This window comes from Lycium barbarum, chromosome 6, assembly GCF_019175385.1.
Source record: "Lycium barbarum isolate Lr01 chromosome 6, ASM1917538v2, whole genome shotgun sequence".
Lineage (NCBI taxonomy): Eukaryota > Viridiplantae > Streptophyta > Magnoliopsida > Solanales > Solanaceae > Lycium > Lycium barbarum.
In genome coordinates, this window is record NC_083342.1 from 101128598 (window position 1) to 101146651 (window position 18054).

At 34.9% G+C, this 18054-nt stretch overlaps 2 protein-coding genes and 1 long non-coding RNA gene across 4 annotated transcripts; 1 reads left to right on the plus strand and 2 right to left on the minus strand.

The window, feature by feature from the left end:
• Window positions 1-719: 719 nt before the first annotated feature.
• Window positions 720-5485, plus strand: LOC132645058 (translocase of chloroplast 159, chloroplastic). The gene has a single exon (XM_060361816.1). It carries the CDS (start codon window positions 1438-1440, stop codon window positions 5368-5370), a length of 3933 nt encoding a protein of 1310 aa, XP_060217799.1. The 5' UTR covers window positions 720-1437; the 3' UTR covers window positions 5371-5485.
• Window positions 5486-6260: 775 nt separating this feature from the next.
• Window positions 6261-11028, minus strand: LOC132645059 (F-box/kelch-repeat protein At3g06240-like). Of its 2 annotated transcripts, none has more exons than XM_060361818.1 (2): window positions 9690-11028; window positions 6261-6589 (listed from the first exon to the last, which is right to left on the minus strand). In XM_060361818.1, the coding sequence occupies exon 1, from the start codon at window positions 10848-10850 to the stop codon at window positions 9726-9728; it is 1125 nt and encodes a 374-aa protein (XP_060217801.1). In that variant the 5' UTR covers window positions 10851-11028; the 3' UTR covers window positions 6261-6589; window positions 9690-9725. The 2 variants fall into 2 exon arrangements, with proteins under 2 accessions (XP_060217801.1, XP_060217800.1); XM_060361817.1 differs by having other exon boundaries at window positions 6261-6654; window positions 9690-11025.
• A 2818-nt stretch (window positions 11029-13846) lies between these two features.
• On the minus strand, window positions 13847-15356 carry LOC132599871 (uncharacterized). Its single transcript, XR_009567053.1, has 3 exons — window positions 14706-15356; window positions 14320-14402; window positions 13847-14227 (listed from the first exon to the last, which is right to left on the minus strand). It is a non-coding gene; the product is annotated as an uncharacterized LOC132599871 (long non-coding RNA).
• Window positions 15357-18054: the final 2698 nt, after the last annotated feature.

An 18054-nucleotide genomic window follows, 5' to 3' on the forward strand; every position in this document is an offset into this window, starting at 1 on the left:
TGGTTTAGTATAAATATCCGGTGCGGATAAATTTTTACCTAGTTGGTTACTTTATCTGGTTTCATTTATATCCAAATCAGGATGTCAAAACTAATCACAATTTCACAGCTAGCCATTGGTAAAAAGGGGCAGATTTAGAAGGTGCCGAGGGTGTTCACCTGAACACCCTAGGCAAAAAATTGCAGTGTATATATAGGGTAGATTCTCTGTGTTTATGTACATATATTAACTTTTGAATACCCTGAACAGATGTAAAAGGTTAACTCAAGCGGTTCAGGGTGTTTAAAATTGTCTCTAGCATCCTAGGTTTATTCACATTGACAACATTTTTTTATTTTATTTAGCTTTTATTTTTTTTTCAACCCCCTGAATGAAAATTCTAGATCTGTCATTGTTGGTAAATCATCCATCAGTAATAACAATAATTACAAAAATTAATAATGATGACATACTTCTTGGGGAGAAAGGCCAAGAAAGTTATTATAGATTTATTACATTTTCACCATTCTACGTGACAAATGTATAATAATGAAAGTTTTTAGGAAAAGACACGTTACAACTTACAAGTAAAGCATTTGAAGTAATAGGAAAAACACAATCCACGTTTTGGGAGGAAACACAAAAGGCAAAAGAAGAGTCACGTGACCCATACGTGTATGATTATTTTATACAGAGAGTCATGCAAAAATAGAACACAAAGAGAAGGTTTCAAATGAGCCGAAAAGACCTCCAAGAAAATTAAACCCTCTCACCCTTATCTTGTGCACTGCACCATTTTTTTATGTTTATTTATGTGCAAGCTTCTCTATCCACCATACCAACTAAATTACTCAACCAACCATGAGCTCATACACCAACAACAAACACAAAACACCAATCTTGGAAAACCCAAAAAGCAAACCCTAACCTAACCCCATTTTCACCATTCTACGTGACAAATGTATAATAATGAAAGTTTTTAGGAAAAGACATTTGAAGTAATAGGAAAAACACAATCCACGTTTTGGGAGGAAACACAAAAGGCAAAAGAAGAGTCACGTGACCCACACGTGTATGATTATTTTATACAGAGAGTCATGCAAAAATAGAACACAAAGAGAAGGTGTCAAATGAGCCAAAAAGACCTCCAAGAAAATTAAACCCTCTCACCCTTATCTCGTGCACTGCACCATTTTTTTTATGTTTATTTATGTGCAAGCTTCTCTATCCACCATACCAACTAAATTACTCAACCAACCATGAGCTCATACACCAACAACAAACACAAAACACCAATCTTGGAAAACCCAAAAAGCAAACCCTAACCTAACCCCATTTTCACCATCTTTTCCAAAACCCCAAGACTTTTGCTTTTCCAAATTTTCTTGGTACCCTTTTTTCTGTTTTTGTGTTCTTGTGTGTGTTTTTATATTGACTAAAGAAATATTGTTTGTCAGCATGGACTCAAAGATTTATGGTGTTCCACTTTCCACAACACAAGGGAGCCCATCTCCCCCACCTGCAAAGGTCCCTCTTTTCACCACCTCAACAACAGGTATTAGAGCTCCTCTCACTATTGATGATTCTGACTTTGAACAAAAGAATAGTTCAGCTAGCAGTTATTATGGTAGTGACACTGGTTTTGACTCTGAAGGTTTTGTTAGTGGTGAAGATGACTTTGAGACTGCTTCTGAAAGGCTATTTGTGTCTGACCAAGATGACCAAAATCTTGGAAAAACTAATTTTGTTAACCAATTTGTTGTTTCTAGACCATTTGTGAAAGCCCCAGATGAAGAAATTGTTAGTAGTGTTGGGGATTATGATGACTCTAGGTCTTATTTAACTGACCCTTATGCAGAAACACATGATAGTATTGATGAATATAGTGTTAGACCTTTTGTTGTAGATAGTGAAATTGTTGAAGGACATGATAGTAATGACGAATATAGCGATAAAGATATTTCTCTTGCCGGAACTAGAGTGGTTGATAGTGCTATTCCTTTGATCCCAATTCGAGCGCAGTTGTCCTGGGACAGTGAAGATGATGATTACTTGAGCACTGGTGTTCTAGAAGACAATGATGTTTTAGGTGCCATTAGGATTCCAAATGCTGTGGTGTTGGAGAGGTTAGATGGTGCTCCAAAAGTTAGAATCTCTGTTGTTTCGGATAGTGAGGAGGATGGAAGAGAGTCTGTGAATTCCGACAGTAAAGCAGAGGATAAAGCTGAAATTGACACTGTTCAGAATTTCATAATGGAGGGAGGTGAGGCCAATGTTACTTTTGAAGGAGGAAAAGTTGTGTATCAGGTTGCAAGTAAAGAATCTATTTTGTTGGGACAAGAGTTAGACAATGATGAAAAGCTTTTAGCAGAAGCAAGTCAAATTCTTGATACTAGTGCAGAGGCAAAAAGTGCAGATTCGTTTCCTGATTTGAGGCTTTCTGATACTACTTACAGCATCCCAAGGGAAGAAAATGGAGTATCAAGTTTTGGAGCTGATGAATTGAACTCTGGAAACAGCGACAGTCAGAAATACAGTCAGAAATTAGAAAGTAAGGACGACGAGATTTATCAAGGAAGTGATCGTCAGGATATTGCCACTGGAACTGAAACTGAATCGGATCATAAACCCATCAAGAATAGGGAAGTAGAGAGCTTGGAGTGCACTGAAATTTCAGTACCACCAACAGCTGAAGAACAAGTATATTCTAGTGCAAGCTCTTCATCAGATGTAACTTGGTCATCCACGGTTGAAGATGATCTTCCTAAGTTATCAGATAAAGCACAACACATAGAGGCTTGTTTAAATCCAGACATAGAAATCAACTGCAAAGACATTGATCCAGTCAAATTGTTCAATAATGAAGAAAACAATGATGAAAGTTTGACCTTTGATGGATCAGATGGTATGAAACTTATCATTGATCAGTTGGACCAACAAATAGACACTGCCGACTATGATGGAGAGGTTTCTCAGGGTCATTTACCAAAGGTTGATGGCGAGATTGTGACGGACTCAGATGAAGAAAGTGAAGAGAATGAGATGTTTGATGCAGAAGCACTGGCTGCGCTGCTGAGGGCTGCCGCCGGTGTTGGACCTGAAGGTGGAAATGTTACAAATCCATCGGCTGATGGTATGCGGGTTTTTCCTCTGGAGCTTTCTAGTAGCTGGGGATCCACATTTCACTCATCAAGACCTGCTCAGCCAACCAATGCAGATAGTTTCTCCCTATCTGAGAATAAGAGTGAAGGTATAATTTTGAGTGAAGAAGAAAAGAAGAAGCTTGAGAAATTACAACAGTTACGAGTAAAATTTTTGCGGCTCATCCACAGGCTAAACCGGTCTCCTGAAGATTCCATAGCTGCACAGGTCTTATACCGGTTAATTCGCGCTGCAGGGAAGTCAGCCTCTCAAGTATCGAGCCTCGATTTTTCCCAAAAGGTAGCTATGGAGTTAGAAGCAGAGGATACAGAAAGTTTGAATTTTTCTCTGAATATCCTGGTTATTGGTAAAACAGGAGTTGGTAAGAGTGCAACAATAAACTCTATCCTTGGCGAAGCCAGATCAGTGGTAGATGCATTTGTGCCCGCAACTGCCGATGTGAAGGAGATAATTGGACAACTGGATGGAGTTACATTGAACATCTTGGATACTCCTGGTCTCAGATCTTCCCTGCCGGAGCAATCCATTAACCGGAGAACTTTGTTGTCCATAAAGAAATATATGAAGAAATACAGTCCTGATGTAGTCCTCTATGTCGACCGCATTGACACACAGTCTAGAGATCTTGGTGATGTACCATTATTGAAGTCCATCAGTAGTTATCTTGGTCCATCAATATGGCGTAACGCCATAGTTACCCTGACACATGCTGCTTCAAGTCCTCCAGATGGACCCTCTGGATATCCTGTAAGCTATGAAATGTTTGTTGCTCAGGGCTTCCGTATCATTCAACAGTTAATTGACCACTCCATTGGTGATCAGCACGCGATGAATGCTGGGTTGATGAGTCGTCCATTTTCTCTTGTTGAAAACCACCCAGTTGGTCCAAAGAATGCCAAAGGAGAAATATTGCTTCCAAATGGAGAAAATTGGAGATCACAGCTACTGCTTTTGTGTTACTCGATAAAGATTTTGTCAGAAGTAGATTCCATCATGAAAGATCAGGACCTTCTTGACCACAGAAAGCTTTTTGGCTTCCCCGTGCGTTCACTTCCTTTACCATACTTTTTATCTTCACTATTACAATCGAATGTTCATCCTAAAGTCGAGGATATGGACTCAGACATTGAGCTGGCATATTCATCTGATTCCGACCAAGAAATTGAAGAAGAATATGACAACCTTCCACCTTTCAGACCTTTGAGGAAATATCAAATTGCAAAGCTAAGCAAGGAGCAAAAGAGAGCATATTTTGACGAGTATGATTACCGTGTGAAGCTGCTTCAGAAAAAACAATGGAGGGAGGAGTTAAAAAGGCTTAGGGACACGAAGAAGAAAGGCGAGGCAGAGATAGGTGATTACATGGAAGAAGGTGCTGACCAGGAAACAGGGAGAGTAGCAATCCCTTTACCTGACATGGTGCTCCCAAATTCTTTTGATGGGGACAATCCCAGTTATAGATACCGGTCTTTAGAACCTTCGTCTCAACTTCTTGCAAGGCCTGTTATGGACTCCCAGGGCTGGGACCACGATTGTGGATATGATGGTGTGAGCATTGAGGATCACCTCGCCATTGCAGGTCAGTTTCCTGCAGTAATAGCTCTTCAGCTCACCAAGGACAAGAAAGAGTTCAGCATCCACTTGGATTCATCTGTTTCAGCAAAGACGGGGGAGAGAGGATCAACTATGGTAGGGTTCGACATTCAAACCTTAGGAAGGCAACTTGCCTACATTTTGAAAGGAGAAACAAAAGTGAAAAATCTGAAAACGAATAAAACAGCTGCGGGGGTATCCATTACTTTCTTGGGCAACAATATAGTGACGGGATTGAAATTGGAGGACCAATTAGCCATTGGTAAACAGTTAGTTGTGGTGGGAAGTACTGGCACCATCAGGTCTCAGGGTAATGCAGCATATGGAGCCAACTTGGAGTTGCGTCTGAGAGAGAAAGATTACCCTGTTGGCCAGGACCAAAGTTCACTCGGCCTTTCTTTGATGAAATGGAGAAATGACGTCATATGGGGATGCAATCTGCAATCTCAGTTCTCTGTGGTAAGGAATTCCAAGATTGCTGTTAGGGCCGGATTAAATAGCAAGAAAAGCGGACAAATCACAGTTAAGACAAGCACCTCAGATCAACTACAGATTGCTATTTTAGGACTTCTGCCAATCGCTAGAGCGATAATGATGGCCCTTTTTCCACAGACAAGTGAAAAGAACTTAATATAGTAGTTGTATCTTGGACAAGTGCAAGTTGCACCTCCATTTTTTGTGTTTTTAGTGGTAGTTTTCTTGTATTTGTCCATTCAATCTCTCAAGTTTTCAATAGAAATACTTCCTTTCAGATCATGAGTTGTACCATACTTGCCGTACCAGTCATCAAATGTTGTGGGATTTTGTGTTCAGATTTTGAGCTGCTGCGTGGGACCTTTGCTACGTTAGGACTCCGTATATGTGATCCAAAGGATAAAGGCGAGGGCATATTTCCTCGACAACTTAGACGGAGGATAAATATGAACAATCTTTCAAAGTACATGAATAAATTTGACCCTTTTCCGTATGAAGCATAATTCAATTAAACTGCTGCATATACACAACAGATACTCCGTTTGTTTCATTTTATATGACTTTTTAGTTTGTTAAAGAAAATGACGTTTATATTTGAAAACTCTTTATTTTCAAACTACTCATTTTACTTTTAATTAGATGCTTCGATAGCCATAAAAATGTTAATAATGTCATGACATGTTTAAAGCTACAAGTACTAACGATGCTTTTGATACGTGTCAAAGAGTTATCTCAAAACTTAATGTCTAATTAAACATCGTCACTATATAAATGAAACAGAGGTCAGTAGAAAGATTCATGTAGGAGGGGATAGTGAAGATAGAATATTGATCTGCCATGAACATCAATGGTTCTTTTTTTTTTTTTGTTTTCCCTATCAATGCAGATAAAATAATTAATTTGTGTTATCTTCCATCATTTAATGTACTAGAATGCTAGTCATTGGCATCTAGTAGTATTCTACGTTCAAGGTAGCCAATTGCAGGTTAATTTTAGTTCGTACAATTGCGCCACCTTTAGTTTATTCAACCCTGTTCTAATGGCAGCAGCACTCCAGGAAATAAGTGGTGTAACATTTTCCAGCCAGCAACAGAAAGAAGAGAATTGAACACAGTTATTTCTGATAAGCTAAAACATAGCAAACTTAGAAATTCTGGTCCTGCAATACAAAGGACAATGCTGCTGCTTTCAGATCATCTACTCATCTAATGTTCAAAAATTCAACTGATATATGCAAACTAAATCTCAACTATGAGGGTCTACTCAAAAGGGAACTTTTCTCCAGACATTGCGGCAGTACTGCTTTTATGATGGTCTTTCTTCAGATTTGAAATCGTAACAACTTTATAACATCATAATGAAGGAGTAGAGATTCAGGCCTCTGCACAAACACAACATCCCATTCAATAGAAGCACCAGAACATGTCCACAGAAGCAGATTAATTCCTGTGCAAATATCAAACAGCACAGTATCAATTTGGCTCTATGTGGCATGAGAGTTTTTACCAAAATCATCCTTATAGTTCCACTACAACTCTAATTAGATCCTTAAGTTTTTGATAAGGTAAGGTAATTCCATCAATGAAAAAGTACCAAGAAGGTTCCAAAATTACAACCAGACAAAAACAACATTCCTAGAAACTCAAACATCTCTAAATGCTGGGACAAATTATCAATGAAACTACTCCTACACCAAAAGTACAAGCTTTGTATACATAATACATCTATTCTTAACAAAAGAAATGTGAAGTTTCTTATCATAAAAATGTCTCCTATTTCTAACTCTAAATACATCCTTATAATTTTCACTGAATGGAAAATCCTTTTAAGTTTTCCAAAATTAAACAAAAAGATCCCTCATTTAAATTTTTCATCCATTTTTAAAGGAGATAATTACTTCTCACGTGACATTCCTTTTCTTTTCAACCACTTTTTTGGCGGCGAAATTCTAAAGCAGGGTCCTCTTTCTCTAATGTTCTTTTTCCCCCCTATCTTTTCACATCACTAATCAGTCAAACCTAATTCCTTTTACCTTCGATTTCTGCAGAACATGAGTTTTCAAATTGAGTTTCAATGCCTTTCCTGGATTGGGTTGTACTATTACATTTTGCTCCCCCAGCATGAAGAATGGTTCAAGTCTGGTTCAAGTCCCTTTTCATTCTCTGTAATTTAATGTGAAAGCAAAGGAGGCTCGGAAATGTAAAAATAAATAGTAAGAGTTGGTATTGGCGTTAGGGAGAATGGTAGTGAGTGGACTTGGAAGCTCAAGCTTGAACGAAATGGAAGCAAGCAAAGGACAATATGGTCGGATTTTCATACATAAGAACCTGCAGAAGTTGGTGAATTCCTTCTGGATGCAAGGTTGTCATATAACAATAATGTTCGTCTTACTTCACTTTAATGAAATTCATCTAACTTAAAGTTTTATTTATTATTATAAGTAATAAAAGAAGGATGATAGTTATGTTTTGAGTAGGCTTTGACGGATGGAGTTAGATTTGGGTTAAGAAGTTATGTGATCTCATTTAAGTGGCATGTGAAGATTGATCTTACAGCAGAGATGAGACCAGCAATTCAGTTAGAAATCTTTTTTTTTAAGGTAGAATAAGTTAGTAGCAAAATAATATGTATCGTTGTTTACTGAACAATTCCATCATAAGCAAGTCAAGTGGTTAACCCAACAACAATGCAATTTTTTGCCCTGAAGTTACAATGCAGTTAGAAATCTATGGTGCAGATTATGTCTCTTCAACTATAAATTGGAGAAGACTATACCGGCAAAGGCAGTTGAATTCTAGTAGTCTTTCTCTCTGATTCTTTCTCACTCCCTCTATCTCTTTCCTAAGCAAAGGGAATATAGTGGTATTGTTGATAAAAAAAAAAAAAAAAAAAAAAAAAAGAGAATATAGTGGTATAATCCATAAGGAAAAAAGGAAAAAAGAAAAAAGAAGACAATCAACAAGTAGCAAATAAATAAACAACCAAAAGTAAAAACATATTTTTGCATCAAGAGTTTAAATGAGTTTCTTTGTAACTTTGTCATCTTATTAAGATAGAAAATACACTGAACCGCTAACCAGCAGATTTTCCACTTCTTGTTTATGGTTACCTTCCTAAGCTACAAGTACTAACCAATATCGATCTAAAGAATCTTTGTAGTCATCAATCTTGATAATTTACAATAAAGGAGGTAGACAACATAATTTCCTCCTGTATCTTAGAGAATCTAGCTAGCAGTTTTACCTTCAGATTGCTTAAAGCGTTATGCACATCTATAACTGTTCCTTAAAGCACCCGCATTCCATAATGCTGAATTAAGGCAAGCCACTAACCCGACTTTTCTTTTTCATGTAATACAGTTAACTGTATATTTTCTCCAAGATGGAAGAACTACCATCACTAAACTCTATGAGGACGAAAAATTACCCTGTTGGCCAGTACCAAAGTTCACTTGCCCTCTATTTATGAAATGGAGCAGTGACATAACAGTATAACACGGGAAAGCAATCTGTAATATCAGTTCTCCATAGGATGGAATTCCAAGATTGCTGCTCGGGACAGATTAAACAGCAAGAAAAGTGTGCAAATCTCTTTTTGATGAACACCTCAGATCAACTACAGATTGCTATTAGAGGACTTATGCCAATTGCTAGATCAATAATGAGGGCCCTCTTTCCAAAGACAAGTGAAAAACAACTTAAAATAGTTGTTGTATCTTAAGCAAGTGCCAGTTTCACCTCTGTTTTGATGTTTTTTTTAGTGGCATTTCCTGTCAGTCTCTGAAGTTTTTATTTAGGTACTTCCTTTCAGCTCATGAGTTGTAATATATTTTGCATTACCTGTACTCAAATATTGTGGGATTTTTTGTTCATTTAAATCTTTTTGCAACATGTCGGTGAACTCAGCATTAGTCTCAACATAACTACTTTGCTAAAGAAATTCTGTAGTAAAATGGGTCTTGAACCCATTCTAGTATGAACTACCAAGATTCTAAAGGACTTATACCTGGATAAACAGCTGCATGACTTGACTCAATTCTTCTTTTTCTTTTTTTGATAAGGTAAGAGTAATTCAATTAATGACCGTACCAAGAAGTGTCTTGACTCAATTCTTTTTTAGACAAATATGTCCTAATATATAACATGATATGAAGTACTCTATGAATTTGGTATTATGTTGGCATTACAATAAACAGATGTAAAGACATGAAATACTGCTGTTTACACTTTAGGCTACAGGTTCATAGACTATATTTTGTAACGTGATAGCAGCTTGAGAAAAATAAGAAAACCAGTGATAATCCTTTAAAAAGGCAACTTAATCAGCTAAAGGTGCATCCTTGATAGCACTGTTGAAATAGTAACTTATCGAAATTGCAAGCATAGATTTCCTAGACAAAAGAAAATACAGCGGCTTTTGAATAATCTAAAGGACAAAGACGATAAATGTGGATAATACAGAGGAACATGTTCCCGTAATACCTGTATACAACATCATCTTGTGCATCAAGAAATACATTAACCCTCAGTTTCGTTGCCAAAGGAAGGAGAGAGAAGACTCTCCCTAAAAGTTCGAACTTCATACATAACAGGAGTTACATCAATCATCAGATCCCTACGCTGCTCTTCTCTCATATTGTAGACAACCAATTCTTCGTCAACATCCAATAAAAGATCATCATCAGTAATGGAACACAATAGTGTACCAAGAGAATCATCCAAATCCGGTTCTGTAATCTTAAATTTGGTCCAAGACTCCTTAACCCCATACTCTATCATCATCCAAAATGTAATTGTGTTTTTGTCTCGGGATATACTGGTGGATATAGAAAGACACCCTCTAATAACCGCAAGATTACACATAAAGCAATTATTACCAAGATCAATGGGTCCTGGTAGCTCCAAGAATTTCTCATCAGTTAAATCAAAAGCAGCAATTACAGTTGAATATTCAGTTTTTCTACAAGCCAACCAATGCAAAACCCCATTAACCAAAACCCCAGAAGCAAGGTCAGTAAGTGAATGATCATAAGGAGTCTCAAGTCTCTTCCAAACACCCTTTCTCACAGAATACATATCCACAAAAGTGTCAGCCTTATATTCACTATGATTCGTATCGTAATAAGAAAGATTAACCACCTTATAATCATCACTAACAACATCATAACCAAAGCCATACATGTTACAGCAACGTCTGTTATTTCTACCTAACAGAGGAAGAGACAAATCAAAGACTGGAACTTTATGGTATTTTAAGGTTATGGGGTTGATTAAAAATATACTAATATTTTCCCTATCAACAACCAAGACCAAACCATTACAAGAACCAGCTACAGTAACCCAGTTATCTGAAAGATGCTCAAAATTAAGCTTTCTTGAAATACCATCAATTTCATCATCGATTTCATTTTCATAAAAGGTGACGGTGTGTAGTTGGCTCAACCAAGTGGCAAGAATGAGTTTCTCTTCTTGTTTATGATCATGAAGGGTGAAATGTGATTTGATGAATTGTGGGTCTGAGAGAAAATTGTTCCACTGCTTTGAAACACACCTACAGCGGCCAATGGACTTAACAGGGAGCAGGTAGAGTATGTCAAATATGATTTCTTCAGGTAAGTCTTTTTTAGCTTTGCTCATCGCCATTGTTGGATTTGGAGGAGAGACTATGTACAACTCCTAAGGTGGTTTTGTTTTAGTACTGGTATTTGATCCACAACTGACTTTAAAGAACATGGGACAAAAAGAGGGTCATGTTTGCCCAATTTTCGCAAAAATTTAGCAGTTGGACTCACATATACGACGTGGTGTTCACCAAAATGGACTAAGATTCAAGGAAAGGCCCAAAATCATGTGTCGCTCGAACAGTTTAGCAAAAACTAAAGGGCAATTCGTACCCTTCTTTTGAGTGGTCTTTAAATTTTGTCCTCTCATATTTGCGGTCTTTAAATTTTACCCCTCATATTTGTGATCTTTAAGTTTTGCCCTTAGCTTGAATACCTAAGGTTTTGGGTTCGAATCCCCGCTCAGGCATAAAATAAAAAAAAAATTCGCAAGGCAGGGCTGGAGGGAGTGTATGCCGGATCCGGCATAAAGTCCTTAAGGAAAAACTAAAGTTATGCCGGAGGGGGCATAACTTTTCCTCAAGGCATAGTTTAGTTATGCCTTAGGGGGTAAAATTTTTCCTTAAGGAACTATGACTTATGGGGCAGACTTTTAATTAAGGCATAACCAAAAGTATGCCTCATAAGGCAGAACTTTTCCTTAAGGCAAACTTTTAGTTATGCCTTAAGGAAAAGTTCTGTCTTATGGGGCATACTTTTAGTTATATTTTATGGGGCACACTTTTAGTTAAGGCATAACTAAAAGTATGCCCCATAAGGTGAAACTTTTCCTTAAGGCATAATTAAAAGTTTGCCTTGAAAAGTAAATATATATATATATATATATATATATGTCTCAAGGCAAAGTCTGCCCCCTCCGGCATAACTTTAGTTTTTCCTTAAGGATTGTATGCCGGATCCGGCATACACTCCTTGAGGAAAAACTAAAGTTATGCCGGAGGGGGCATAACTTTTCCTCAAGGCATAGTTTAGTTATGCCTTATGAGGCAAAACTTTTCCTTAAGGAACTATGCCTTATGGGGCAGACTTTTAATTAAGGCATAATCAAAAGTATGCCTCATAAGGCAGAACTTTTCCTTAAGGCAAACTTTTAGTTATGCCTTAAGGAAAAGTTCTGTCTTATGGGGCATACTTTTAGTTATATTTTATGGGGCACACTTTTAGTTAAGGCATAACTAAAAGTATGCCCCATAAGGTGAAACTTTTCCTTAAGGCATAATTAAAAGTTTGCCTTGAAAAGTAAATATATATATATATATATGTCTCAAGGCAAAGTCTGCCCCCTCCGGCATAACTTTAATTTTTCCTTAAGGATTGTATGGCGGATCCGGCATACACTCCTTGAGGAAAAACTAAAGTTATGCCGGAGGGGGCATAACTTTTCCTCAAGGCATAGTTTAGTTATGCCTTATGAGGCAAAACTTTTCCTTAAGGAACTATGCCTTATGGGGCAGACTTTTGATTAAGGCATAATCAAAAGTATGCCTCATAAGGCAGAACTTTTCCTTAAGGCAAACTTTTAGTTAAGGCAAACTTTTAGTTATGCCTTAAGGAAAAGTTCTGTCTTATGGGGCATACTTTTAGTTATATTTTATGGGGCACACTTTTAGTTAAGGCATAACTAAAAGTATGCCCCATAAGGTGAAACTTTTCCTTAAGGCATAATTAAAAATTTGCCTTGAAAAGTAAAAAAAAAAAAAAAAAAAAAATATATATATATATATATATATATATATACGTCTCAAGGCAAAGTTTGCCCCCTCCGGCATAACTTTAGTTTTTCCTTAAGGATTGTATGCCGGATCCGGCATACACTCCCCCAGCCCTGCCTTGCGAAATTATTTTTTTATTTTATGCCTGAGCGGGAGTTCGAACCCAGAACCTCAGGTATCCAAGCGAAGGGCAAAACTTAAAGAACACAAATATGAGGGGCAAAATTTAAAGACCACCCCAAAAGAAGGGCAATCCGTGCAAAAAAATGAAAACTAAACAAATTTTTTATCCCTAGAAAAGTCAATATATTAAATTTCATGAATCCAAATTTATTTATTTTAAGTAGTGATTTTGCCGCGCTTCGTGGAGTCATAAAAATAAATAAATGAACTTTTAGAAACTTGTTTATAATTTGAATATATTGTGGTACGTTTTAATGTTTTTTCCTATTAACTCCCAACACTTTTTATGTAACCAGTTTCACAAAAAGTATTATGAAAGGAGAAAATGATATTAAGACTATAACGATATATACATAATAACTTTACATATACAACCATTTGTTAACACAACTTTTTTTTGGTGAAAGTAACAATTATTAACAATGAAAACATATATAATAGAACTTTTTTGTTGATTTTAGTCATAAGTTATAGAAGTTTTTTTCCTTCTGTGAATTAATTAATCTTTAAATCGCCATGAAAATTTCCATATCCACCATGTTTAATTATACTTCTTCAGTCAAGCATCATCAATAATTTTATTCAACAAAAACAAAATCATTCATTTACTTCTCCATTACTAAAAGAAAAAAGAAAATTATACTCACTTTAATCAATCTTTACATGTGAATAATGGTGGGTAAAAATTTATCCATACCGGGTATTTACATCAAATCAATGAATACATGTCATGTGTGTGAATATACAGTAACATTACATGAATTTGCATAAACACCCGATATGGATAAGTATTTACTGGTGCGGTGGTAAATGAGCGAGTTGGGTCAGTTAAAATACGGGGTTGACCCATTTTATCCAATTTATATGGCTACAAGAGTGGGAGCTCTATTAATTGTAGTGTGTTAGGTTATATTACTTGTAGCAGCTAAAGTAGAATGTTCTTATGGCTTTTGTTTGCTGTCTCTCCTAAAGTCTCATTAGCAATAGACAATGGAACCTACTAGTTGCCAAAAAAAAAAAAAAACACTTCAACTTGCATCAAAATATCCACTCGGTTTACATGATCACTGAAGCAAAATGAGATTCCATAACAAACTATCTAATAATGTTGCAGATGGAGTCATAAATAAGATAACATAATTAAAAGATATCATTTCCTCTTTCTGGGTTTTATAGAAGTTTATAAATCCCTGAAAGATAATTGACATATCAATATTAACAATTTGATAGGAATATGCCCACTCCTAGCAATTGTTATACCCAAGGTATTCCAAGACCTTGTAGTATTGCCTTGTAAGGGAAACACAATTATCATTAGTCTTGTACGAAATCCCAAATATTGTATTTGACATATAAAGGACTCTAAAACGGGTATGCCCTCTAAATTGATTTCCACCTCCGTGAAACACATCAACTCTTGGCTCTTTTCTGTTTATGCATTGAAATGTTTAGCAATTCTTATACCCAAAAAACACAACTCCATATGCAGACATCTTTTTCAGCACTGTAAATAAAAAAAAAACATGAACCAATTTAGTTACTACTAAATACCCCTGCAGTTTCAAATAGACTGAGTGGGCCAAGGCACAACTTTACCTATCAATGCGAACCAAGTTAATGAAGCTACGGCTGAAAGTCTACTGCAATTTCATCCTTGTCGTACTCTGATTCACTGCAATCTTACGAAAACAAACAAAATAAGGTAAAATTAACTTAGAGCCCGTTTGGATTGGCTTATAAGTTGCTTATAAGCTATTTTCAGTGTTTGACTAGCCAGCTTAAAGTTATTTTGTGCTTAAAATAAGCTCAAAAAAATAATTGGATCCATTTGACTTAGCTTATTTAAAACAACTTAAGCTAAAAAAAAAAGTTAGACTAACAACTTTTTTTTTTAACGGGCATAAGCCCATCCAAACAGGCTCTTGGTGGAACACCATTATAACAGAATAAAACAAAGTTATAATATGCATAGAATTATTTACCTTCTTGCTCGCAAAGCCAATCTCTAGTACACAAATTTGCGGGTAAAACAAAACTTAAACTTGCCAATAAGTCGATGTGGAAAAAGGTTTTAAGAGAGCAGGAAATCACTTCTGAGAGTCAGCGCTAGCAAACAGGCCATCAACTTGAGACCTATATGGGCTGAAGCCCTAATATAGCGGATTATATATGAATTACATCGCTCAACTTGAGACCAATCTATGTCTGCAGCCATGGCGGTTGCCTGATTTATCACAGATCTAAGACGCAAGAGAATAAATGGGCGAAAGACCCTTCAATTTTGTTAGATTAAGCCAGAAATGGCAAGAGATAGATTATGGGATTTCTTGCAAGGGTGATCGCCTGTCTCTCTGCTTTGTCGATGATTCTCCACTTTTCAGCAAACCAACAGCCCTTTAAGAAGAAAGAAAGAGAGGAATAGAGAGCCTACTTCAATTTCTGGGTAATGCATATGTCTGGAGGAAACGGAACTGAGAAGAAGGAAAAGGGAATTGAAATTGAAATTAAAAACAAAGGAAATGAAGTGTTTCATGGATAAAATCGAGGCGTCTCACAAAGGTTACAAATGGTACCTATTAATGACGAAAGAGATTAATACTATTCGGTGAAAATTAAGGGAAATAATGCAAAAACCTAGGAAATTAGATAAATAGGAATCCTGGTCCAGGAATCACCGGGTCTATGTCTCTCCTTTATATAAATACTAGTATTAGTATTCGTGCGATGCGCGGACAATAATAAGAAATATTAGTTATTTTAAATAGCGATTTGCGTCATTTGAGCATATTAGATCATATTGTTTTTAAAAAATTCCAACTGTCTTTTTTTTTTAATGTATTCTATCGATAATTAAATCTACATAAAATTAAAATACATCATATGCTTTTGTTTTAGCATATTAGATCACATTGCTTTAAAAAAAATCAAACTGATATCTTTTTTCTTAATGTAATGTAGCCGATAACAAAATTTGGATGAAATTAAAAGAACTCATATTCATCGAATAACTTTTTGTTCCTTATTTTTATTTATTAAAGTATCCTCTAATTAAAATAATTATATAGTTAATTTATTAACTTGTCACTTGATTTAATATTTTCGACCACTCCACTCCCTTTAGTAAAAAAAAAATACCTTTTTCTCAAGAAAAATATAATTTTAAAACTTTTACTTTATTATTCACGATTTTTCAGTTTTCCAAATTTTATCAAGACTATTTTGTGTATTAGTTATTTATTTACTTTGTTTTACCTTTTAGATTAATTTAATGTATAAATATCCTCACATTATCTCTATCCACCTTTTCTACATTATATAGCTTCACTGTGATATTTTAATTCGTTTTCTATTAATATTTTGCCTATAATCAAAATAATGTTGTATTCTTGTACAAAATATAAATAGAGAAGTAATATGATTATTTTATCATAAAATTTACTAATATTTCTAAATTTCAATTCGAAGATTTGTATCTCAATGTAACTATTTCTATCTTTCAATTCACATCATTTTTTTCTATCTCATTCAAATATTATCTCTTTCCATTTAGACTTAATTTTTCTATCTCAATTCAAATATTTTTATTACAATGTTTATTGACAGTTTGTAAAAATAAAATTCATGTTTTTTTTTCAGCGTCACTTGGCTTAATCTCCAAGCCTACTACCCTCTTTTATACAAATTTTACCTATAAGACTTCAATATTATTACCTAATGCCACTAACCTCCTACTTAACTGAAGAGATTTGATTTCACCTTTGTCTGTCATGCTATTTTGCAAAGAAAAGTTGTCCAAATATTCATAATGAAAATTAATAAATTATACTATTCGATAATAATATATGAGTGACTTTTATTTAGAGAATATAGATGGTACCGAAAGGCTTTTTTTTTTTTTAATCATGCATGTGAAAATAGACATCGAAGGTTTTCTTCACAATTTCAATATTTTCAAAATATTACCCATTATGCGATAACTTATTTCACCATAGAGTGTTAGCTTGCTGCTTTGTGTGATTTTCAGGGAGAAGAAAAAATAGGCTTTGTCTTGAGATATAAAACTCTTAAGCAAAGAAGAATTAATTTTTCCATTAGTAGTACTTTTGTCATTCACTCACCCCTCTTTATATAGCATTCGTTTGGAGTTTTGTCTTTCCAAGTCAAAAGTTTTAACCACCCAATTCAAACTTTGATTTCTTTTTTCCAAATTCAAAAAATTTGACTTTTGATAAGATTTGATTTGCTTTGTTTTTCAATTCAAAAGGATTACCCGTTAGGAATTTGCGGATGCTATCCTCATATTTAACTTTATATAGTAATTAGTTAGCAGTAGGAGTAGGACTGTAGAAACCAAATTCAAACTAACTCAAATTTTGTTTAAATTCAAATTCAAAAGTAATACTCCACCAAATAATAAGTTATTAGGAATAGGATTTCTTTTTTAAAATACAGTACATCCTTATCCTATAATATATAAATAAATTTAGTACTTAAACTTTTGCTTAACTAATAGTAGGAGTAATGACGGATTCTTTAATTAATAGATATAGAAATAATTAGATTATCTTTTTATTTTATTTCCAACTAATGTTTTAATTTAAATTGCTATTATTGAGATTACCTAAATGGGAATTTCTTTTTTGTGTATTTATTCTGCTGCTTCAGTTCAATACATTTATTATTGACACATTTACTTTAATTTTTTTTAATTTTAATTTACATTTTGTTAGTGAATTATGTCATTTTTCAGAGTTATCAAATAATTTTAGTATCATTAATTTTATTTTCTAATTAGAAAGGGATAAACATCTGATTTGGTTTTGAATACAAAGTTAAAGACTACTCTACTTTTGAAGATTAAATCTTATCTTTCTATTCAACTTTAGAAAATGTAGCCTTAAAATCAGGTTTTAAAACTCTATCCTTGAGTTAATCTTTAACAATAATGTGCAGATTAAAATTAAATTTTTCCTTTAATTGAAAATGTTGTGAGTAGAGGTGGTAAAATTAGCTCATGAAAACTTAACCCGCCTAACCCGCTCAAGTTTGAGTTGGTCATTTATCCATACATTTATTAGCTCAATCCATTTCAACCCATCAAAATTGGGCTGATAAGCGTAAATGACTGGACAAAATTTATTTTAAAAGATAATTTTTATTGTTATATATAGCCATAATATAGCATAAAAAGTAGTTTTATTAGGTACTAAAAATTTATAAAAGAACAAATAAAAAAATTAAAACTTAGTAAGAATTGGGTGGTTGAGTTATGACTCACTTTTAGCTCATTTTAACAACTACCACTTGTGAGTCACAACCACCAGCTCGAAT

Bases quoted from the DNA above. Each gene is read 5' to 3' on its own strand.
- LOC132645058 (XM_060361816.1), top strand. From the start codon at position 1,438: ATGGACTCAAAGATTTATGGTGTTCCACTTTCCACAACACAAGGGAGC.
- LOC132645059 (XM_060361818.1), bottom strand. From the start codon at position 10,850: ATGGCGATGAGCAAAGCTAAAAAAGACTTACCTGAAGAAATCATATTT.